At 41.5% G+C, this 24,322-nt stretch overlaps 1 protein-coding gene across 3 annotated transcripts in view; it reads left to right on the top strand.

Moving 5' to 3' along the window:
- Positions 1–20,275, top strand: part of tmem245 (transmembrane protein 245) — a 44,861-nt gene extending 24,586 nt beyond the window's left edge. For all 3 annotated transcript variants that reach the window (XM_072692152.1, XM_072692144.1, XM_072692137.1), the window contains 7 exons: positions 428–559; positions 2,049–2,171; positions 4,326–4,471; positions 9,139–9,239; positions 12,828–13,002; positions 14,918–15,112; positions 16,483–20,275. In XM_072692152.1, the coding sequence (XP_072548253.1) occupies positions 428–559; positions 2,049–2,171; positions 4,326–4,471; positions 9,139–9,239; positions 12,828–13,002; positions 14,918–15,112; positions 16,483–16,528 (918 nt within the window). In that variant the 3' untranslated portion in view covers positions 16,529–20,275. The remainder of the gene's footprint in view (positions 1–427; positions 560–2,048; positions 2,172–4,325; positions 4,472–9,138; positions 9,240–12,827; positions 13,003–14,917; positions 15,113–16,482) is intronic.
- The last annotated feature ends 4,047 nt before the right edge of the window (positions 20,276–24,322 follow it).

The following is a 24,322-nucleotide window of genomic DNA, read 5'->3' as shown; positions in this document are numbered from 1 at the left end:
CCTTTATCTTTACTCTTTGGACATGTTGTCATTTACTGCCACACAAACATGGTTCTTTATGGAACCCAAAATGGTTCTGCTATGGGTTTGCTCATTGTAGATGGTACCGTTTCAGTTGGGTTTATTCTCTTGCCATTCATCAGTGGTCATTTTCTGACCACATGTCTTCTCTTTTCTAAGTATTTGTGACCACCAGGCTATTATCACTATACTAATGGCTTCATAGCTGTGTAATAGTGTGACCTGATGCATATACCAGTGCCTCACACACATACACCATACCATGCTACTAACATGGCATTGTGTGTGCCAATGTCAGGTCCTGGGAATCAACTGACATTGCTGATGTTGCTTAAAGCTTGTCCAAATGATTTGAAGAGTTTGCTTTTCTCTGGTTTTCAGTGCTTCTCGCTCTGCTGTGTTATAGAATGTAACCTACACTGGACGCCACCGTGGCCAGAAGCACCATCTGCATAGGCACAACAGCTGGCTGGGAGACATTTTAGACTGGCAGGACATTGCTTCCTTCGTGCAGGAGAACATTGAAACACTGCTTTCGGTGAGTAAGTGTTCATACATACAGTTTCAAGAAACAGTACGTTTTTTTGCCTTTTATTGAGCATGTTGAGTAAACACTCAACAGTGCAGGCTAGATAAAAAAAAAGTGAACGCTGAGGAGGAATTTTGGACTCTTTCCTCATTCCTCCCTGCAACTGTGTTTCAGTTTTTCAGCATTTCTGAGATGCGTTGAGTCCACAGCCCTCTTCACGTTATTCCACAGAATCTTTATAGACCTTTATGACCTGGGGAGGATGGGTTTCCCTTTTGAGTCTTGGTTCTTCTCAAGGTTTCTTCCTCTTGACCCGAGGGAGTTTTTCCTTGCCACTGTTGCTACTAGCTTGCTCAAAAAGAGACTCGGACCCAGATCTCTGTAAAGCTGCTTTGTGACAACATTTGACTCTTAACTATCTGCCACTATTAATATCACCACTATTAGCTATCATTACTCTGACCATCACTGCCATGACTATATTAAGTTATACTACACCATGATTAATATATTATGATTATGATCAGAGCAGTTCAACAGTATAGATGGTCAATAATTTAGAAACAGTTCTGAACAGAGGAGGAAGGGTCAGAGTCCGCCTTGTGAGTCTTGGTTCCTCCCAAGGTTTCTTCCTCCAGCTCTGAGGGAGGTTTTCCTTGCCACTGTTGCCGTTGACTTGCTCACTGGGGGTCTTTGATCCTTCATGTCTTCTTACGTTATTTCTTTTTTTTCTGTCTTTTACTAATTACTAATTATGTAAAGCTGCTTTCTGACAACAACAGTTGTAAAAAGCACTATACAAATAAATGTGACTTGACTTGACATTTGTTGTAAAAAGCACTAGATAAATAAATTGAATTAAAGGGCTAAGGCCAGGACTCTAACTTGACTATTCCAAAACACAAATCTTCTTTCCTTTTTAACCATTCTGTAGTTGATTTACTGAGTCATTGCCTTGTTGCTCCCACCAACATCGCTTCAGCTTGAGGTCATACATTCTCTTGTTAAATGTTTTGATACACCTTTGAATTAATTGTTCCCCAATGATCGCAAGAACTCTGGCCCCTAAGACAGCAAAGCAGCCTCAAACCATAATGCCCCCTCCACCAGGCTTCACAGTTGGGATGAGGTTTTGGTGTCCAGTGTTCTCTTTTTGAGTGCCACATCTGTTTATACAACATTTTCTCAGAAGCATGGTGGAACTTTCTAGTGGTGTTAGGCTCCACAGTTCAATACTGGAGGCTTTAAGCCCTTCTAGCCCATCTCTGGCATTATGCGGGGTGCCAATGTTCTATTCTATTGACAGTGCTTCTATACAGATACTAGACAAGCTGTATGTGTGTATTTGCTGTAGCAGCTATGAGTGCAACTTAAAGTAGTTGAATGCATTCGTGAGATGGTTGTCCACAAACATTTGGACATATAGCGTATATGTATGAATGTGTGGGTGGTTGTATAGCAGAGTAATGAGGACCTGTATGTGTGTGTTTTTGTGTAGATCCTGGAGTCTCTGTGGGTGGTGATGAGCCGAAACGTGGGCTTGCTGATCTCCACAACAACTACGCTGCTGACTGTGCTTTTCCACAGCGGAACGGCACTGCTCAACTTTGCCCTGTCACTGGTAATGCATGCATGCATGCACACACACACACACACAAACAGCACAATACAGCTTATGGAGATGCAGTTTAAGCAAAATCTTTTAACAAACGTTTGCACTGATTGTCTCTCTTTCTGGCAAATATACAGTGAGAAACCCTTTACTCGTTCAATATCAGCCTCGTATTTCTGAGCAGTTTTTATTTCTATGCACAGTCTTAATTTAACACACCTGATGCTGTTCATCGAGCCCTCTGTGCAGCTGAATGTGAGAATCAGGTGTGTATAATTAGAAGTGCAATAAAACTCTGCAGAAAAATCACCATGGGCAAAACACATCAACACTCTTGCTTCACTGTTTTAATACACATACACTATATGTCCAAATGTTTGTGGACACCCCTTCTAATGAATGCATTTTAGCTGCTTTAAGTTGCAGCCATTGCTGACACAGATGTGCAAATGCGCACACACACAGTTTGTCTAGTCCCTGTAGAGAAGTATTGCCTATAGAATAGATTCTGTTGAACCTATTGGCATCATGCTGCCTAATAGCAGGTGTGGGCTAGAGGGGTATAGAGCCCCCAGCATTGAGCATTGAGAAGTACCGCCAATAGAACACTGGGACACTGACGCAGATAAACATGAACCTAATGCCAGGTGTGGACCTGAGGGGCATTGAGCTGTGGAGCAGTGGAACCATGTGTTCTCTGGAACGATGGAATGCTCCATCCAGTACTTGGAATGAGTTGGGATGCTCTTGTCACTAAATGCAATCAAATCCTCACCTCACAGCAATGCTCTGAAATCTAGCAGAAAGCCTTCCCTGGAGACAGTTACTCCATCAAAAGCAGGACAAACTTTTTCTTAATACCCTTGATTTTGGAGAAAACAATAAATGAGCTGGTGTCCCAATACTTTTGTCAGTGTAGTGTATTACTGTCCCATTTAAAAAGGTAAAGGTGCACGTATTTGTCACTGTACAGTGTACACTGCACAGCGAAATGTGTCCTCCGCATTTAAGCCATCTGTGGTAGTGAACACAAACACACACTAGTGAACTAGTACACACACACCCAGAGCGGTGGGCAGCCAACTCCAGCGCCTGGGGAGCAGAGAGGGTGAGGGGCCTTGCTCAAGGGCCCAACAGTGGCAGCTTGCCAAGCCCAGGTATCGAACCCACAACCCTGTTATCGATAGCCCGGTGCTCTAACTGCTGAGCCACCACCATTTACACCATGTGTAAATCAATATTTACACATTGATTGATCGTGCATCACAGTGCATACTACTTTGGGATAAGGGGACTTAAAATATTGAAGAGTTGAATGGCAGATTGTTCCTCAAGTCTCCAAAACAGCAACTTTACAGGAGAAGGAAAAGATCCTTTCTAACATACTATGTGCTTTTGGAGCATTTCTATTGATTCAGTCATCATGAAATTCTGACACAACATAAAGAACAACTGCCAGATTCAAATTACTGTTGGGCCCTTGAGCAAGGCCCTTTACCCTCTCTGCTCCCCGGGCGCTGGAGTTGGCTGCCCACCGCTCTGGGTGTGTGTGTGTACTAGTTCACTAGTGTGTGTGAGAGTGTGTGTTCACTACTACAGATGGGTTAAATGCGGAGGACACATTTCGCTGTACAGTGTACACTGTACAGTGACAAATACGTGCACCTTTACCTTTTTACCTTTATCTTTATGTTAGAAAGTGAAAAACGGCAGATGGAGATCATCTTTAATATTGTACTATTGAACAACTAGGAGATGCTGGAACTCATTTCTCCACAGGTCAGCAGTGTAGAACCTGTCTTACCTTTTAGTCCAGGTTTTTTGTCCTTCTGTTTAGAAGGACACATGCATGCTACTGCAGCTGGCTACCAGTTACCGCCTACCAGCGCTGAAGCTTGTATAATTAACTCCTTTAACATCATTTAAGTGAAATTTTTTGTTTGGTATGAGCTTACACACTTCACACACTCACTGGTTTTTAGCTAAAATAAGGTATGTGGTGTATGGGGGGGGGGGTGAACTTTTTAGCATCTGTGTATTCATGTTAAAGACTATGCACAATGCACATACAGTCACCTGTTATTAAAAGCCTGTTCCGTGTGTGTGTGTGTGTGTGTGTGTGTGTGTGTGTGTGTGTGTGTGTGTGTGTGTGTGTGTGTGTAGGTGATCTTTCTGACGACACTGTTCTACTTGCTGAGCTCAAGTGGGGAGTACTATAAGCCTGTTAAATGGGTGATCAACCTCACACCACTGTCCCAGCCTGGACCTTCATCCAACATCATTGGCCAGTCTGTGGAGGAGGCCATCAGGTGCGTAAAGCTTACACAGACTCTCACATATCACAGACAGGTATAATATTCTATTAAAAACAAATGAAAGGATGTTAAATGTAAGCACCAACAGTAAACCTTAAATGGTGTGTGTGTATATATAATATAGTTCCTGTAGTTTCTGATGCAGTAACTAGAGCCACCATGAGAGGGCTCTACAGGAACAGTTTGAGAGCAGCTCAAATGACTTTTTTTGTTGAATGTGGTGAACCGTGTACTGATTCCAGTACCTAGGTTACATTCAAAAGTTGTTAATTTGAAAAGCAGCTTGCAAATATGATATCAAGCATAGTCCCAAATACAGCAAGGCATGCCAAGGACCCCATTACCTGTCATCAGATCACTGTAAAATGCAGCCCTTAATGTCTTTTAGCTTATCAAACAGAACATCTTGAATTATGCATAGTAAATATAAAAATACATTTTAAAGAACGAGGACTAGGCCGATTTCCCTGGCTAAAAGATTATTAACAGGCTAAATAATAGATAAAGGGCCAAACTGCTCCTTCAGTAATACTGAATTGTGAATTGAGGTGTTTACTAAATAATCCACTGTAATAAATGCAATAATTAAGTAATATTCCTCATATGTCTTTCCGGTTTCAACAGTCAGTGTTTACATCGATGCTCCTTCAGTTGTATTAAATCCAGACTGCATCTCTAATGGCTCTGTTTGACTTATGGAATCATGGTTTCTACACCCAGATTTTTTTTGCTGAATCCCATGTAGATATATTGTGCATGGTGCAGGTGCCTGTGGTGCACTATGTGGAGAGCAGGGAGTCAACTGAGGTCAGAGGCCATTAATAAGGTGTATAAGTTTTCTCCGTTTAAATACATCTATAATATGGAATATTCATCATTATGTAATGTTAAGGGTAGAAGTTGTTGGAAGTTGGAATTACTGAAATAAAGTTTGTGTCCGTGAGCAGTCAATAGTTGCTTGGCAACTATAGTGAGTCGTGCCTGGTAACACCCTTACCTTATCATCAGATCACTGTAACACAGCCTATAATGTTTTATTGCTTTATATTATAATTACCCTTTCTCATGTGTTTAACACAACTGGATTAGAAGAATAATTAAAGACATAAGAGGATAATGAAAAATGGAAATGAAGAAGTAAATGAAGAAGGCAAATAAATTAAATTCAATTTGGAGGTTATTAAATTGGGGGTTATTGTATGAATACATACAAAAGTATTAAAAAGAAAAACTGGTTTAATTAGCATCAAAGCGACATACTTTAACACAAATACCCTGTAGTTTCTTAAAAATAAAAATATATATATAATAATAATCATGTAAATGGTAATATATAAATATATGTATAATATATAAAGTATATAATATAAAAAATAGGGCTGGGAAGTTGGTTTTGATTAATTAATTTACATTTTTAAAAATAACAAAAATATTGACACTGATCAGTCACCTTTCTTAGTGCCTTTTGACACACCACGTCATTAACAAATAATAATTAAGTAAATAACAATTTTAATATAATCCTGCACGTCCCAATTAGAACTCTGGTTGGAACATGTGGAAACCTTCACATATTGGAAATTGGACCCCAGATTGTAGAAAATTGATTGTATGGGCCCTTAATAGACATTCAGATTTTTTCAAAAAGAAGAGAATATCAATAATATAGTAAGTGTGAGTAGGAGGAGGTCCAGATTCCCAATTTATTTGAGAATTGAACATCTTGTAAAAGGCATAGGAAAAGCTTTTTAGATGTAGAGGGAGAAGACTGAAGAAGTGACTCCAGGCATTGCAATAATAGAATAGCATGCAACTTGTTTTACCAACAGGATCAGAGATAGTGTGAAAGATCTCTGTTCAGTAAACATGTAGGATCTAGAGAAGCAGGTTCGAGACAAGATGCATAAAACACCAACATTCAGCAAGATAAAGAATCTTGAATGGTTTATAACTTGCGACACAACTTGTGACATAACTGCCATATTAGGCCGCTGCTTTTACATCAAAGCATGATTGGAGTTTCTCTGTAGGTCCTGATGCAGTAACGGGTGCCATCACTAATTAGTGAAGGAGGCTTGGGATCTGAAGGTCACTGGTTCAAGCCACTGGACCGTTTGGTTGAGGGAGCAGAGGGAACATCACTTTCACCTACCCTCAGTATCCACGACTGAGGTGCCCTGAAGTGATCAAGGCCCCTAATCCTCAATTGCTCCCTGGGCACTGAGGTGGCTACCCACCATTCTAGTTCTAAAGCCAAAACCAGTATAACATTAGCTGGAGTTAAGGGGAATCGTTCACATTTTGGTGATACATAATCATACATAGATAGTTTAGTACACCAAGTACACTTGGTATAGAGGTTCAGTCTGAATGGGGGAATGCCTTGCACAGACGGAAGACTTGTGTACATGAATTAAAGTCTTCTCCCAAACATCTAAAAATAGCTGCTTTCCCAGATTCTTCTCCGACATGACCCTAATATGGTGTAAGAGATCAGAGCGTGGTGAATGATTATGGTAAATAACTAAAATTCGACCTCTCTGATTATGAATTAGGGATAGAATTGTGTCACTAGAAAGCTGAGGGAAAGATTTATGAACAAAGCTACAGACTTGTGTCTAAAAAAAATGATGCTTAGGAAGTAGAAACTTCTCAATGTCATATCTTTGTAAAACACACAGTAGCTGCGCTCCTCTCTCAGCCGAATGCGCTGTTGAATAACCGTGTTAACTCGGACACAGCACCGCTGGCAGAGCACATCTCCATCATGCTCTCCTTTTTATCTGGCCGTGACTCTGGAGTCAGGGTTGTGGTGGGAGTGTATTTACTACATTCTACTCGCGACAAAACATCGAAAACAGACCTGAAGCTTAAAAGCCATGTGCTCAGGTTTTACATGGAAAGGTGGCGAGTTGGAACACAGTAGAAATACAGAGGTCGCAGATATTACAGGCTTTCATTTTCCACGGTGAAGCAGCTCCACGCTGCAGACGTTTAGACTGCTCTCTCGTCTTCTGATAACACGTCTTACTGCTGCAGGTCGTGGATAATGTTCAATCGTGATGTGTTTACCACAGCAAAGGAAGAAAGAAACGAAGGATTGGACATGGATTAATATAAAGGCTTAATATAACCTAAAACCCTATCCTTGTGAATACACTTGGATTGGACCAGCGCCCCACTATTCTGATAGGGGTCAGTATTTCAGGTTGTTTTTCAATGTATAAAAACTAAGTATATAACTTTAATTGGAAACATGCTCAGATGTGATTGAACAAGTCTATTTACCAACGTGTTATTCTGCCTTATAATGATGCAATTTTCCCCTTGATGGGGACAAAAGCTCTGCTTTTATTGGCTGGTTTACAGGACCAACAACAGCTCACTAAAAATCAACACTGTAGACCGTCCTCTTGTTGTGTTGTCTCAGTGTGAGAGCCTTGCCCCCCACTCGCTTCCTGGGTTTGGTTCCTGTAGTCTTACCAGTAAAACAAATAAGCTGATGCTTTCCCTTCAGATGTGTGTTTAGCTCCGGTTTGGTGTTCAGCTGAGGTAGTCCAGTTTGTTTTGAGGAAGTGGACAATGGAGAGATGGGCTTCTGAAAACTACAGACGTCTAGCGTTAGCTTTTAGCCTAGCACAGATCCCCAGTTTTTTCTTTGTTGTCTGCTGGGTTCGAGCTGCCCTTCGGCAGACACTGGCACAGGAAAAGCCACGGTCACAAGGCTTGGTTTATGGTAGCAACCCATATTCCTGTAACTAGCCAAGTCTGGAGGTTATGTGCTGCTTTCCAGTATCAACAACACCTCATTCTCTCGAAGTCACTGTCAGGCTTTACTGTTTGCTTTGCCTAGGGCTGTTCCTAGTGGGATGGGTGTGTGTACATTTTGGGGGCGTCAGTATATGAAGTCAAGACTGTTATGTAACAGTTTTGGGGATTTGGAATCAGTCCATTTAAAGCCATGCTTTGAGTATGCAAGATTTTCTCTTTAACGAAGAGATCGCAGTGTTTGAGGTTCATGGTTGGTCAGTTCCAAGTACTGAACTCTCCTTATTCAGCGAGGCCAATGAGAATACACTGTTCCATTCTGGGGCTCTTTTAAGGTTTTTTGGTGTGATTAGTGTAGTCCTGAAAGTAGGAGTATGGGACTGCAGCAGCTTCAGCACTCCCACATATCCTCTGCCTGATTAATTCTAAGTTACACACACACACACACACACACACACAGACAAATTTTTCCATTAGGAAAAGTCAGAGGATGCGACTGTAACTGGGGTTTGTCATTGCTGAAGGGAAATGAGGAGGGGAATTCACCATGATTTATTGTGACCTGTTCCAGTGCTTGGTTAAGGAAGTGTGTGAGTGTGTGATTGTGTGAGTGTGTGTAAGAGTGAGGTCAGCAAGACTGGTCCAGGTGTTCCTGTGGATGTGTTTGCATCATTGTATGCCTTAAACAGAGCACACAAGTGAAAATCTCTCTCTCTCTCTCTCTCTCTCTCTCTCTCTTTCTACATCTCTGTCTTTCTTTGTTTCTCTCTCTCTTTGTTTTTCCATCTCTATCTATTACTGTCTCGTTATTTCTCCATCGTTCACTCTTTCTCTGTCTGTCTGTCTGTCTGTCTGTCTGTTTGTATTTCTCTCTCTCTCGCCCTCCCTCCCAGGGGTGTGTTTGATGCGTCTCTGAAGATGGCAGTTTTTTATGGCCTCTACACCTGGCTCACACACACCATCTTCGGCATCAACATCGTCTTCATCCCTTCAGGTAAGCTATTTATAGCAGCATGGAGACATGCATGCTTTTGTTTGTTTATCAGTGACACACAGCTTCTGTTTACTCAGACATACGGTAACCATCTGGCAGCGTGCACACCACACACACACACACACACACACACACACACACACACACACACACACACACACACACACACACAGGAGACTCTCCGTGTCCTTATCTCTCTCTTTCATCTCTCTCCGTCTCTCTACCTCTCTCCTCCCACGCACCACATCCCTGCAAATCTCTCTCCTTCACTCACACACAGATGCACACACCCCTCCTCTCTCATCCTGTCTTCTATTTTACACCTGTCACCTGTCTTTTTATTAGTTCTTTTAATATATTATTTTAAGATTTTATTTTCATTGGGTCACATTCAATAAGGCTTATTGCTCATGTATCACCTGCAGCTATTGATTATTTCTGTAATTATTTCACCTTCTAACTACTGTTCAGTTAACCAGCTAATCTAACTACTACACGTTCTGTAGGAAGCATATGTGCAACAAGTGATTTCTTCATTGTTGGGGCAGATAACCAACCGATAGAATATATTGATAAATGTTAACCGTTACATTAACCATTCATCTTTAAATCTTTTAACTTGTTGTGGTCAGAATTTTACATCATAGGCATGAATGCTATTATGATATTAGCTTTTAATGATTTCTTTCTCTCATGTTTCCCCTTGAATTGTGCACAAGTTTACGTTTTCTGCAACAGGAACAAAATCATATCCTGATGAAGTGGTGGGACAGCACCACAGAAATATGTGTGGTTATATATGTTCTTGAAACTTTCCAATGCCTCTAAAGGTCCTGTTAGTGATCATGAGCTCAGCTGTAGCTCAGTAAAGGTCTAAGACGGATGATTGTAAAGAATTGGAGGCATTTCTAAAGTTTTCAAGATCATTAGGTCAAACCGTTGTAGATAAGTACAAGTTATTGGCAGGTAGATCCACTTTACAAATATCTGGGTGAAGACCCAACCTGTCACCCTTTAGCTGGAAAGGATTTGGTTTGGATGGCCTGCAATGAACTGGAAGTGGTGTCACTGTCTGCAGTCAAGCAAGTTTTACACCTTCAGCCCCTGCTCCAAAATCAGCTCCTTCAAGCATGACTAAAGCTTGCATTTGAACAAAGCGAGGAAATAAAAGTCTTCTGTAGAAATGATTTGTGATCAGATGAAACACAGAAGGTGAGGAATTCAACCTCAAGAACACTGTACCAACTGCATACCAAAGCATTAGTGGTGATATCACCACACAATGTAGAAGGAATAATGAAGGAGGACTGCTTAGAATAGAATACCATGAACTGCTAGGACTTCTACAGCATAACCTCACACCATCACCTAGATGGTTGAAACCTGGACACAATTGGGTGATCTAACATGACAATGACCCCAAACTCCCACTTGTAAAATGGATTAAGAATTGTCTCCCGGAAGTCCTGACCTCAACCCTGACGCAAATATGGGGACTTGTCTCTATCAGGAACCCAACAGTTTTAATTAGGGATGCACCGATCCGATACTAGAAGCTGATATGGACCCCGATACTTACAAAATTGCTGGATTGTGTATCTGCTCATTAGGCCGATCCATTTCCTGAACCCGATTCCCACACCACCGGTATTCTAGGCTTCATAACTCAGGATCAGGGTAACCTACAGACATGATACATGGACCATAGCAGACATCAAGCCAGTGAGTCAGCTGAACTACATCCACGCACATGGCCATCAGCAGTCTGCTCTGTTTACTTCAGAGCAGGGGACACAGCAGAGTCTCAGAAGTGTCCAAAATCAACACGTGTTTGTCACTAATCTCAGAACATTCCAGAGTTAAATCCCCAGTCACCATTTTTAAAAGTCACAGCTTTGCTGTTTCTAGGATCTGCCTCGCTCCTCTTTGCCGACTTAATGGCGACATAATGTTAGTAAAGTCAATCCTGATGCCTTAAGTCTCTCCCACGTGGTGAGGTATAGGGTTTATTAATTCAGCAGTGGTATCGGATCGGTACCGGCCGATACACAAGGTTTATGTTTGGTATCTTATCGAAGCAGAAAAAGTCGGATCAGTGCATCCCTAATTTTAATTACACTCTACTAATTCTGCCAGGAAGTGAGGTCAAATATCCAGCCACAGCTGTCTTACCCCTGTCCTGAGGTGTGAGCTGATTCCTGCTCTTCTGGCTAGGCTTTGACAGAATTCATTTTCGCAGGAACTGCGAAGTGCCTCTCTATTAGAATGAATAAACACTGTTTATCTTCTCGATTATTGAGAGAAATTAGGGATCATGTTTATATGCCATTAAATGCAACCCCTGGTCCTCCTGAATATGTAATCGGTTGGTCTCTGTGAATTACGAGTATTAATCAGCATTAGAGGCTTCACCCAGCTGCACAGGAGCGTAATGTTCTCAGCACTGCGGGTGGGAATGTCTTTTCTGCATCGTTGGACATAATTTCTTTTATGTAATATAATTTAGTGCAGTGGTTCACTGACTCCTTTAGCTCTGCCTGCTCACAGAGCTTAGTTCCAACCCTAATCAGCCAGACCTGCTCCCAAGGGCCATTACCAGCGTGATGAGGTGGTGTTTGTTTTAGAGCTGAACTTTGCAATAAGGTACCTTACTGGGTAAAAGGGTAATGGTATGCATCTACTTGCAGATTCTTCTTGCTGCATCCTATTCGTTTCAGTGGAGAGCTGTGCTGCATTACATGATGGGCTATGATGCTGCAAAAGTTGCCTGGCTGTGCAGAAAAAAACAGCGGGTTTCAACGTTATGCTAATGAGCGCAGACACCGCATTGCGCTAAGCCCAACAGTCCATAATTTTAACATGATCATCAACTGTTAAACTTTCTCTGAAGGTAGAGAAGGGCAACAGTGGCCGTGGCATGCCAGTTTTTCAGAATAATGAAAATACACTGAATGACAAATGTTTATGGACACCCCTTTTAATGAATACATTCAGCTACTTTAAGTTGCACCTAATGCTGACACAGATGTGCATATGCCCACCCATACAGCTTGTCTAGTCCCTGTAGAGAGGTGTTGTCAATAGAATAGGTTCTGTTGAACCTATTGGCATCATGCTGCCTAATAGCAGGTGTGAGCTAGAGGGGTAGAGAGCCCCCAGCATTGAGCTCTGGAGCAGTGGAACGATGTTCTCTGGAATGATTGTGCCCCATCCAATACTTATGGGATGAGGAGTTTGGGATATGGTGGGGTGGTGATCATCCAGCATCCTGACCATATTTGGCCATATTAGGTCTCCCAGAGCACATATGTGAGATGTTTTGGTGTAAAATAAACACTTTCCAAATTGCGAAAAGAACATTTTGCAAATGAAAACTAAAGTAAGAGTCAGTTTTTTTCCCCCCTCGAACGTTTGGATGCATAATGCAGACATTTGGGCACTAGAAACTGGCTCATCCTGTGGTGATTGTATTGCTGTGCGGATGTGGGAGCTTCATTACTGAGGAGATGAGTTTTTATTACATTCCCCTGATAAACTAATCCAATCTTAATAAGGCTGATGGTTTAAACCCGTCTCTCTGTGTTACAGCAATGGCGGCCATTCTGGGTGCAGTTCCATTTTTAGGGACATACTGGGCAGCGTTGCCAGCGATGCTGGACCTGTGGCTGGCACAGGGTGAGGGAGTCAAAGCTGTGCTGCTGCTCTTCTGCCATCTACTGCCAACATACTTTGTGGACACTGCCATCTACTCCGATATATCAGGGTACGAATAGGGAGGGGGCGGGTTTGTGTGCGAACTGTCGCTCATTCGAACGGGATGCGTTTTTTTAGCGTGGGGAGGTGGAGTAATGTAATTTGTACTACAGGACATTTGTTAAAATTGATGACCAATTTGCACAGGATAAAAAAGAGGAATGACTGAGATGGTAGTGGCAGCATGATTTACACACTGCGCTCACCTCTGAAAAACATGCTGATGTTGTACCTCACTTATAGCAATAATGAAATTTTAGTTAGAAATTAGCAGCTGTATGTTTAAAACACACCTGCAGTCGATAGGCTACTCTACACAGTCACTTGCCTAAAACTGTCAGAAGCAGCGTGCCTCTGAGTAGACCTTTGGTTGGTCTTCTGGATTTGACTGAAGATCCAGCAGACTTGAACAACCTGAGGTATCTGTGGCATGCAAAACGAGGGCCTCCATAAAAAACTCAGAGTATGGCAGAATGTTTACCCACATGTTGATTTGCATGAGATTAATATAGCCTGAGGATATTTTTATGGCTTGTTTTACAGAAGGTAATATGTGCCAGTTTTTACTCTGCACAGTCTGTAAAAAAAAATTGGCGCATTCGGACAACACTAAAATCACTGAAAAACTAATTATATTACCCCCCCTCCCCATATAATGCGGATCCCGTACGAATGGGGCTTATGTGCCTAAATCCAGCTTTAAACTGTGAAGATAAGTCATTTTAGACTTGCTTATGTGTTTCATTGTTAAGTTTATTTATTACTTTGATTTGGGGTGAGGGGAAATGTGGGTCCCTTTTTCTAATTTGTTTCTAGCTTTGTAGGTACAAATGAATTTTCCATGCTACAACAATGTAACTACTGTTAAGCTTGGTGGTGGTAGCACTGGTGTTACATGGACTGTTCAATTTAATAACTGAATAGTCATTAGAAGCACATAATGTAGCATTTATAACAAGGATGTTCAGATTGGGTTATTTTTCCCCCAGTCAAATCTCTTAATGCTGTTTTTTAGCAGCTACTGATCCAATCTGTTTGTATTAATAGTACAGCTGCACAGTGTAGATAAGATGTGCAGTCAATTAGAGCAGAGTGTTTCAGTTTTATAAAGTTTCAGAAATATTTGTATGTTTTCATGTTCTACTGTAAAATAGCTCCTTACTGCTCAACACTCCAGACTCCAAACTCTTTTATTTACCTTCTGAGAATGTCTGCACCAGTGTTGACTGGTCAAAAATGTTCGTTAATAACGCCTTATGGGCACCAGATGGCGCACTAAACACCATGCTTAAAACAAAGACTCGGGATTGGGATTAAAATAGCCAATACCCAATCCATTTATAAATGCCTGGATCAACCCCTAATCCTGATCCACTGGTTCGGTTTGGGACATCCCTAGTTTCTAAGCATGGTGGTGATAGCATTGATGTTACATGGATTGTTCATTACAATGACTAGAGAGTTTATTTTCTGTTAGTTGCTATAAAAAGGTTTCTTTTGACAGCATTGATATGGTTGCATGTTTTATATGAGAATGAGTGTTGTGTCCTTGCCTGACTGATTGTCTGTCTGTGCTGTGCCTAATGTGCAAAGGTTTAATGAGATTAATGAAGGAGAGAGCAGGTAATGCAAACAGCACAAGGGCACTTCCCCCCCTGTGGGGACAGCTATCCAGACAGTCAAGCTGTGTGTGTGTGTGTGTGTGTGTGTTTTTGATGTTCTCTTGTTTTTTTGGTTTTTCTTTGATTGATCCATCTGCTCTAATTACAGCTGCAGTTGAATGATGAATTGTGTGTGTGTGTGTGTGTGTGTGTGTGTGTGTGTGTGTGTGTGTGTGTGTGTTTGTTGATTCTTGGCTGTATTTGATAGCCCACAGCTGTGTGTGACTTATACATAAGTAAATATATGTATGTATGGTCTGGCAGGGGTGGTCATCCTTATCTGACTGGTCTCGCCGTGGCCGGTGGAGCGTACTATCTGGGCTTGGAGGGGGCCATCATCGGCCCAATCCTGCTCTGCATTCTGGTGGTGGCTTCCAACATCTACAGCGCCATGCTAATGAGCCCCAGCAGCAGTCAGCCCACACCAGTACAGAGCAACTTCCCTCAACACCTGGGCCGGTAACATACAGACACTCACACACATGCACGCGCACACACACACAACCACACATGTAGTAATAGGCTACATCCGAGTTTTTGAGCCCCTGAATCGGAGATGTTGGGAAATGCTGCTGGCCATGTTTTACTCTAAGGTGGTGTTTAATTGTGGACAGACAGAATCTGACAGTTTGATTATGACTTGCTTGAAGGAGCAGAATTACAGGCTGTCACCTTTCAGGGTGATGGAATGCTCTTTCAGACGAGGGGTGTAACGGCACACAAATGGGTTTGTTTACACAGTGGATTGGACCTCGCGGTTCAGTAGAAGAAAGTTTGTTTCACCGATTGTTGTGTAGTGTAGAGATGACAAAACTGCGATACTCCTAAAGCCACTGCAATTCCCATGCAAACCCAAACTTTTCTTGCTGACATCTCGCAGCTTAAGGTATCTGAGTGAGTGCTCCATACCCGGCTCCAAAGCACCAGCCTGCAGACGCCAGTGACCGCCAGCTAGGCCAGCTGGGCTCTTTAGGAGCCTCGGATGCCGGTGGCTAGCAGTATGACCAGGATTCTAACCAGCGATCTTCTGACTTTTAAAATTTGGTTATGCCATATGTTCAGCAATCTTCGTTCAGATTCAGGATGCTTTGTCTATAACTTACCAAGAGCAGCGTATTCTCTGTATGACTGCGTGCACCAACCCATGCCGCCCGTATTGTGATGGTTTGGTATAAATATACATACTGTTCAGTAGGTAGGAACCAGCCTTTGGGTTGTCAATAAATGCTTATCTACAGCTGTCCATGAAGGGGTGTTCTCACAGTGTGGTTTGTGTTTACAGCAGTGTGGGAAAGTGAATTATGCTATGAGACTGTAGGGGGAGCCCAGGAGCAAAAAAAAAAAAAAAAAAGCTGTACTATCACATTAACTTTGACAACCCTAGCAAACGTAAACACAAGCTGTGACGTGTTCGTTCCGCTTTCTCAGGCCACCTGGAAGAAGGTGCCTTTGTAAAATACACATGTGCTGGCAAGATCTCTCCAACCCAACCACTTTGAGACACATCAGTTTAGACACCCACGCTCTACACTTGAACAGAGTGCTGTCGGACTGCTGTCCCTCAACATCTTCATTTAGTGCACATGTGCACACACTCACTCCAATGCACTCTTGAATACACACACATCATACACACAGTCAAGTAAAGAGCACCTTTCTTCAAGCCCTAGGCCGGTAATGCGTATAGACATGAATTACAGTTTTAACACAATGGCTAACAATACACACACTCACACACACACACACACACACCTTTATCTTGTTTGTCATTCTCCTCAGAGCAGAGCACACTTGGCTTGTATACTGACCCACAGACCTGTCTCTTTCAGATCCTTCTTTGATTCTCCACTGCTGCTGAAGCGAGGGGCGGAGTGAAAGAAGACCCCAGTCCTGCTTTTATGTGCGTTCTGCTGCTGATCGGCCCTCACCCCTCAGATGAGCCCTGCTCTGGGGTTTCCTACACAGCCTCGCAAGAGCACAGAACCTCCGCCATTTAAACCGCACCTGGAGGCCTGTTCAAGCTCAAGATTAAAATACTGCTGTTCCCTCACAACAACGAATTGCCATGGCTGGCGATGATGATGATGATGATTATAATGACAGTGATGATGATGATGACTGCAGTACATATCCTTTTGAGCTGTGCTGAGTGCCTGGAGCTGGAGCTCAATAAGCGTGGTATTATTTACACAGCTAGCACCTAAACGCGAAGTTCAGTTAGCACCTTGGTGCTTTAGCTAGCACTCCAGTGCTACATGAAGTAGCACACTAACGTTAACGCTACTAGATTATGATACACAAAACTATCAGTGCTCAGAAAATATTTTCATGGTTAGTTTATTTGAACATTTGTTGTTTTCATTTGTGAGCTCACAAAATAATTTAATATAAGGTCCCTGGACAACAATTGGTGGCATGCATCATTTCTTCTCTGATACCTGATCACATATCCTCAACAGTGTCAGACCAGTCAGGTAAGGATTGTATCACTCAAACACTGTCCATGGGGGCACATTTCAGTTAGAGGTGGTGCTTGGTCCATTTCACTGCTCTTCCAGACTGAGCTGTTCAGTCTCAGTGGTGCATCAGGTATGTTGAGCTGATCACATGCAGATTTGGATCTATATATCTTACAGTGGTAATTGGGTATATAATAGGGTCCTGGAATGTGAAAGTGTTAGTGTTGAGTTCTACTTGAACATAAAGCACAGCTGCAATAAAAGAGTGGACTAAAATGCACTGAAACTCTCCCTAAAGACCAGTACGACATGGATGTTAGAAAAGGTTGTTTGATATCATTGCTATTTGAGAACTGATCCATTGTCTAGGCAGTAGGTAAGATGTGCAGCCTTTTTTTTGTGTAATATATAAATAACCTCCACTTTAAGCAAACAGTAAATAACAGACTGTCTGAAAAGCAGTTAACATTCCTTGACCAGCCTTTTTTTTTTCTTCTCGCAAACGTTTGGGCACCCAGGTCCAGATTTCTGTTACTATGAATAGTTAAGTGAGTAGAAGGCAAGTTGATCTCCAAAAGGTATGAAGTTAAGGAATTTTAAGCGAAATGAGTTTATCATTTCTGTGTTGCACAGTTTTAGAGTGTAAACAACAAAAGTTTGGGCACCCCAAGAGATTTGTGCTCTCTGATAACTGTTACCAGGGTCTCAGACTTTAATTATCTTGTTAGGGCTATGGCTTGTTCACGGGCATCATTAGGAAAAGCCATGCAAATTTTAAAGCTTTACAAATACTCTGACCCCTCACACCATTTCCCCTCAATCAGCAGGCATTAGACTCCTCTCAGCTGCTGCCTAACCATGATGATCGTGCCATGCTCTGGGTTTGTGTTGCAGCCAGTGGTTGCGACTTCAGTTAAGTCCCAGCAACGGTTAGACGGGATGATTCTAGATGAAACGAGGAAAATTCTCAATCGACGACCTAAAAAAGGTACAAGCTGAAGGGTTTGACCTGGCCCTCACAGTCCCTCGAATCTCACAGATGCCTTTTGTAAGGAAGAACGAGCAAGAATGAGCAAAATGTCCCACTTTAGAAGCTTTTAGAAGCTGTGAAGGCACGTTTGCATCCAACCCTTTTTATTTTTGTTTTTTTGGAACTGTAAAAGATGGAAATACAAAAATAAAGTTGCCTTAAATATGTATAAAATAAATATTTCTTCTTTAATTTGATGTTTTTACGAGACCAGTTCATCTTCTACTCACAAACTATTCTCAGTATCAGAGATTTTGACCAGTAGTGCTCAAATATTTGCATTCCACTGATATATATCCTTATTTATAGCTCATTATGGTGATGGGGGGCTTGTTGGCACAATAGTGTTTACTGCTTTACTATTTTACTCTGAGAGTGAGAGTAATCATGTTTTTGCAGAAAAGCTGTTAATGATGGAGCAGTTTTTCAGTTGAGCTGGGTGTTTTGTAATTGGCTTTTCTAGCTGAATGGTGAAGTTACCTGCTGTTCACTCAGTGGAACCCAGTCCAAGCCCAGAACAGGGAAGCTATTTAAGCTTCAAATGCTACATTCCAGTCTAATTATGTGACTGTGGCACCAGGTACAGCCCTTAATGTCTTTAATACTCAATTCCATCGTGATCATAATAACCGTAAAATCATTCGCACAGCTGGACCTGGCCGGATAGGAGGTGCATTTATCAAGGAGACTAGGAGCAACCCAATAGCTAGAGAAGAAATGATGCATACAAACCAATTTCTAACATGATGCAGGACTCTCCCACCATGTGGACATGTACAGCACTGCTGACCTTAAGGTCATGTATGTGTGTGTTTGTATGTGTGTGTGTGTGCCTTTGATGCGTCTAGATTTTCCTATATAACATTCTCTCGTCAGCGTGTGCAGTATGTGACTGTAAGGCTTTAAGACTAATCAGATGAACTTAATGGAATTAAGAGAACTCGGGACGACATTAGGATTTTGTGTTTTGCCATAGATCCTGCAGGTGTAACTCACTGCACAGCTGACGGCATAGGCATTACTGATGTTTACATGTACATTGGTGTGTGTGTGTGTGTGTGTGTGTGTGTGTGTGAGAGAGAGAGAGCGAGAGAGAGCGAGAGAGAGAGAGTGAGACTCCTTATTTTCGTCTTATTACGTCTTATTTTCATCTTACCGCACTCCTTCACAAGACTACATTTAACACCCCGGCACTGATGAGTGTGTCACAGAGTTTAGTGTGTGTGTGTTTGTTTGTGTGTGTGTGTGGAATACCTGTGTTTTCGTGTTTTAGAACTGAAGTCCTTTCTGAAGAGACGCTCATTCTAACTGACCTGCAGTGCTTTAAAGGGGAATTCTATCATTTTTACAGAAATCCAGTAATTCAGTGGCTGAGATGTAAGCAAAGTCATTCAGGGCGGGTTTTATGGTGTAATGTACATGATGGGAACCAGAAATCTAAACATAGGTTTTTTTTTATTATTCATTCATTTATTTATTTTTTTGCGTTAAAAATGACCAGTGGACCTAGTTTAAGGGTCTTCTGGTGTTTTAGATGTAATGTTAAAAGTTAGTCAGGCATTATTGTTTTTTTATAACTTTTTTTTAAATAATTAAGTTAAAATCTTTTAAAAGCTAAATCATTTTAAAACGCGTTTAATTTTTGTATACACTCAAGCAGCCTCCACTGTTCATAACCAGTTCCACTGAAAGCAGCAGCACACAACTTGCCCTCTAATTGGGAGATCACTGGTGCACTCCCTGCCGGTTCGCAGCACAAATTGGCCTTTCTCTCTCTGGGTGGGTGGGATAGCCCCCGTCTGGCAGTTAGTGTCCTCCTCTAAGCTTTTTCATCTGCCTGATGCTGTTATGTTAACAGCAGCTCAGAAAGAAGCTGTGGCTGGCATCATGTGACCTGCCTTCACCTTCCCAGGACTGGTGGGATCATGTGATAGAGGGAAGCTGTATGTGTATATGTGCTTATATAGGCACAAAAAAAGAAATGCCAATTAGAGATGAATACAAAAATAGCATTAACAGTGTGTGTAGTACACTCCTGCTGAATGTGTGCCCTCCTCCCCTATTGATTGGTTAATTGGAGATGACTAAATAACTAATTGTTTTATTTTTTTTACTTTAAATTATGGGAGGTAGATGGGGTGGGGATGAGGGTGGGGATGGGGATGGGGGTGAGTGTCTCTCTCATTGTTTTATGTACTTTAGCCTGGCTAGCTCTCACTGAGCTGTTTAGATGTATCTAATGGACATTGCACACAAGGGATGATTTCTGACTTATCACTTATCAACACACACAACATTATTGTCAGAATTCACAGATGACCAGAAACTCAACCATTTCACATGAAGGAGCTTCTAGTAGCTTTTAGAGTTTTGCAGACATTGAAAATGGGTGGAGCTCCCCTTTGCTCCTGTTCATCTGAGCGATCAGTAGACCTACTGATGGTGTATGTTTATAGAGATGAGCTTTATTCTGACTGAACTGGAGATGTGAACCTGAGATATGGTTTTGAAAGACTATGATGAAAGTTTTTTTTTAATTGTTATTATTTTTGGCGGGTGGAGAAAGACCAAAGTGGAAGTTCAGTGTAAGAAGCTTGAATATGATACACTGGACATGTAGCACAGTGGCACGGCGTGTTGTCTGTAGGTAGCTTTAGCTTAGTGTGTTCTTGTTTTCACTCAGGAGGCGATAGATGCACTTTGATGATGCGGTTTACACCAAATTAAAGATTTCATTTGTATTTACAAACACAGCGACTGTAGGATAGTTGGCATTGAATTACTGAACAGTATCAACATTTACGTTTAATTCGTTTTTTGAAAGTGTGTAAGTTTTAGTTATCTCTAACTGTTGAGTGTTTTCTACTTGGTTAAAAAGCACTATTAAACCTTTGGAATAAAACCTGGTTCTTGTTTGTGGTTTTATTTGAGCAAACACACAAATCTGTGAAGCCTCGAATAACTGGATCATTTAACCGTGTTTTTCTGAGTCACTCTGAGTCACCTCTCACTCCATCAAAGAGTCCCGAGACACTACAGGTCAATAAGGCAGACATAAGACAATAAGAGGTAGATATCACCACATTCTAGATGCTGTGATAGAATTTAATTGATTAAAGCACTATATATATATATATATATATATATATATATATATATATATATATATATATATATATATATATATATATATATATATATGGCTTTAATTAGTGCATTAATTATTTAAAAATATGTAATCAATTAATCATCTGTTTTGCCCCAACTTCCTCACATATGTCACTTTCTTTACAGAGCCTAGTGATGTATTTTTAAGCATTATAACTTTTTAATAGACTGACACCACTAATATATTTATTATATACTAATAGATTAAGTTTGTAATGTAATTTAGAGCATTTCTGTTGGTCTATTCATCCAGAATTATTTACACAGTGAACAGAGCAGCTACAGGCTTCAAACCATGGGGAAAAAAACATGCAAAAAAGGAGATGCATGGTTTTCATTGGACAGAAGTGATATAACAATGCTGTTGTACACTTATTTTTCCCATAATCTGGCAGTTGTTATTTACATTGTATCAGACGTTCATGATGAATGGACAATTTCTTTTACATTTCTTTTTAAAAACCTTTTCTTGAAGGTTCCTCCACAGTTTCAAACTGAAGAACCTCCAAAGGTTCCTCCAGGAACTTAAACTTTTAACAGTGTAGGAATGCTACAACATGCTGTGTGTGCTACATGCAAACAAACACTGCACATTTAATTGATCTTATAAATCTGCCAAGCTCTGAAGAGTAGTCCTCAAACCAGCAAGCCTCGTCCAGTCTGGCTTTGGCACTTGTAGGCTACCATTAAATCTGCAGAAGTTTAGCTTTGCTGGCAACACCTGAAGCAGTATTCACACTCTCACAGTATGACATTTAAAGAGAACCCCATTTTTGGAAGCAGCATTCACTAACCAAGGTCTGTGCCATCCAGCCTTTAATGCAATGGTGCATTACCTTGTTGTATGTGACCTTTAACCCCAATAGCCCCCAAAAAAGGTCGAAGCTCAGGGATCACATGGCCCCTCCCATCCCCCATTAGAGGCATCAGAGAGCTGTCAGTCTCTTCCAAGGGTGAAATTTGAAATCGATTGTTTCACCCTTCCTCAATTACACTCAGCAGCGCTATTGACTCGGGCCTTTTCTCTCTCTCACAAGCTATCTGTATTCTTTCTTGGTGAGCAGGTGTGTATTTGTGTGTGAGTTTTGTCTGCCTTGCTCTTTCAACCTGATGGCTTCATCAGAGCGCTCTCTCATCTGTTAAATGAAACAAGGACGTGTGCTTCAGAGCACTGCTGAGCAGAAGTGCACAGGCTTCAACATTACAGTTTCAATTATTATGGGACTTTCTCTTGAAGCCCATCATCACACTTCTTCACGTTCCAGGCACTCAACGGTCTCATACTTTATTCATTACTAATATTCTCATGCTGGTAATACATTCTCTGACATCTAGCCTTGCAAGCACTCAACAACCATGGGCTCCTCTAAACAGCTAGCTGAGGATCTGGAAATAGGCTAATTAATGCCCACAAAGCAGGAGAAGGCTATAAACAGATATCACGCCTACTTCCAGCTCCAAACTGCTTCCTGCTGGCTGAGACGTCTTTAAGAAATGGCAGTTAAGGGAAACTGTGGAAGTTCTCAACAAGATCCGAAAGACCAAGGAACCTCTGAGAACTGCTCATGTGCTGGTCAGGCAAAGCATCCACTCTGTATGACAGCAAAGGACCTGCAGGATCATTTTGTCCACATTGATCCCACAACCCTAGCTGAGACCTCTTTATGAAAGTTAAACTATGCAAGACAATATCCAGGTAAGCCAAGACACATTGAATTTGAATTTGGCCACTAAAGAGATGTATGGAGAGAAGAGGAACAGCTTTTGATGAAAAGTACCCCTTGCCTACTGTTAAGTATGGGGTGGAGCCTTTCTTCTTCTGGATTGTGTGGCAGCCAGTGGCACAGGAAACACAGCATGGGTAAATGAAGGAGAGGAACTGTACTGTTTAACTGTTGCTGTTCAAAAATGTGCCCTTCACATTTCCAGGGTGTGCAGTACTGCATATAGAGTAGGTAGGTTAGGTACACATGTTGGATTTTGTGACATTACAGAAATAGTGAACTCTAAACAGAACTGCATTGACTTAAAACTGAATGTTTTGAATGATCAAAAGCTTAAAACTGTCACTGAAGTTAATTAGCCCGTGTATATGATTATGGATGCATGCTAGGAAGATCATTCATATAAAGCTAGACGAGACAAGGGTTCGTTAGCTTGTGCAGGCCTTCTCTGAAAGGGGTTTCTTGCACTATAAGTACCATTTAGTTCGATTTGATAGATTTTTGCTAGTTCGGACTGTGCCTTCAGCTTATGATGATTTGGTAGGAGACTGTAACAGAGGCAGGAGCTTGGGTGGCTTCTGATTTGTGGTAGGAAGCCAGTCCCCTTTCTTGATGAGTGAGGCCAGGAATGAAAGATGATAGGGTTGAAAGGGAGGAGACGGGGTAGTGGAGGGTTAAAGATTTGGAATTTATAGGATGTTAGATTGGGAGGACCAGACCTAGTTTGTTCCCTTAGTTTCACTGGATGACTGAATTGACTGAATTCTGTTTATAATGTTATTCTGTAAAAACGAGATCATTTATGCAGGGTTTCCTTACAGGACCTTTTTCCTCCCTGTGGAAGAGGTCAACTCTTTACTGCTACTTTAAAGGAGATGATTTAATCCTGCTGTACAATCTTTTTCTGCAATAACAGCACAACTGACTGCTGTTCCAACCTAGTTCATCTGAACTATGTTGCTTTCAATGGTTAAACTGTAAATAAAGAAATTGTTCACATCTAAATAGATAAAAAAAAAGCCCCTCTCTAGTCTCTAAAAGTCCCTCACATGAAGCCGTTACAGAAAGTGATTATAAACCGGCCGTCTGGTGGCAGACAGTTCTACAGCAGCTTTACAAAAAAAGCTTTAAAAGCTTAAAATATAGCTTTAGTTTTTAAGCCACTCATATGATGGAGAGGTACATGCAGGGCTCTGAAAGGCAAACTGTAGCCTAAAGAGAATCTACTTTTCCAGGTTTACCACAACTAATGCCCCCCCCGAGAGGAACTATGGGGTAGATGAGAAGT

The sequence above is a fragment of the Salminus brasiliensis genome, chromosome 1 (assembly GCF_030463535.1).
Source record: "Salminus brasiliensis chromosome 1, fSalBra1.hap2, whole genome shotgun sequence".
In the NCBI taxonomy this organism is placed as follows: Eukaryota; Metazoa; Chordata; class Actinopteri; order Characiformes; family Bryconidae; genus Salminus; species Salminus brasiliensis.
The sequence above is the reverse complement of the archived record's forward strand: the minus strand, read 5'-3'. Positions and strand labels throughout refer to the sequence as shown.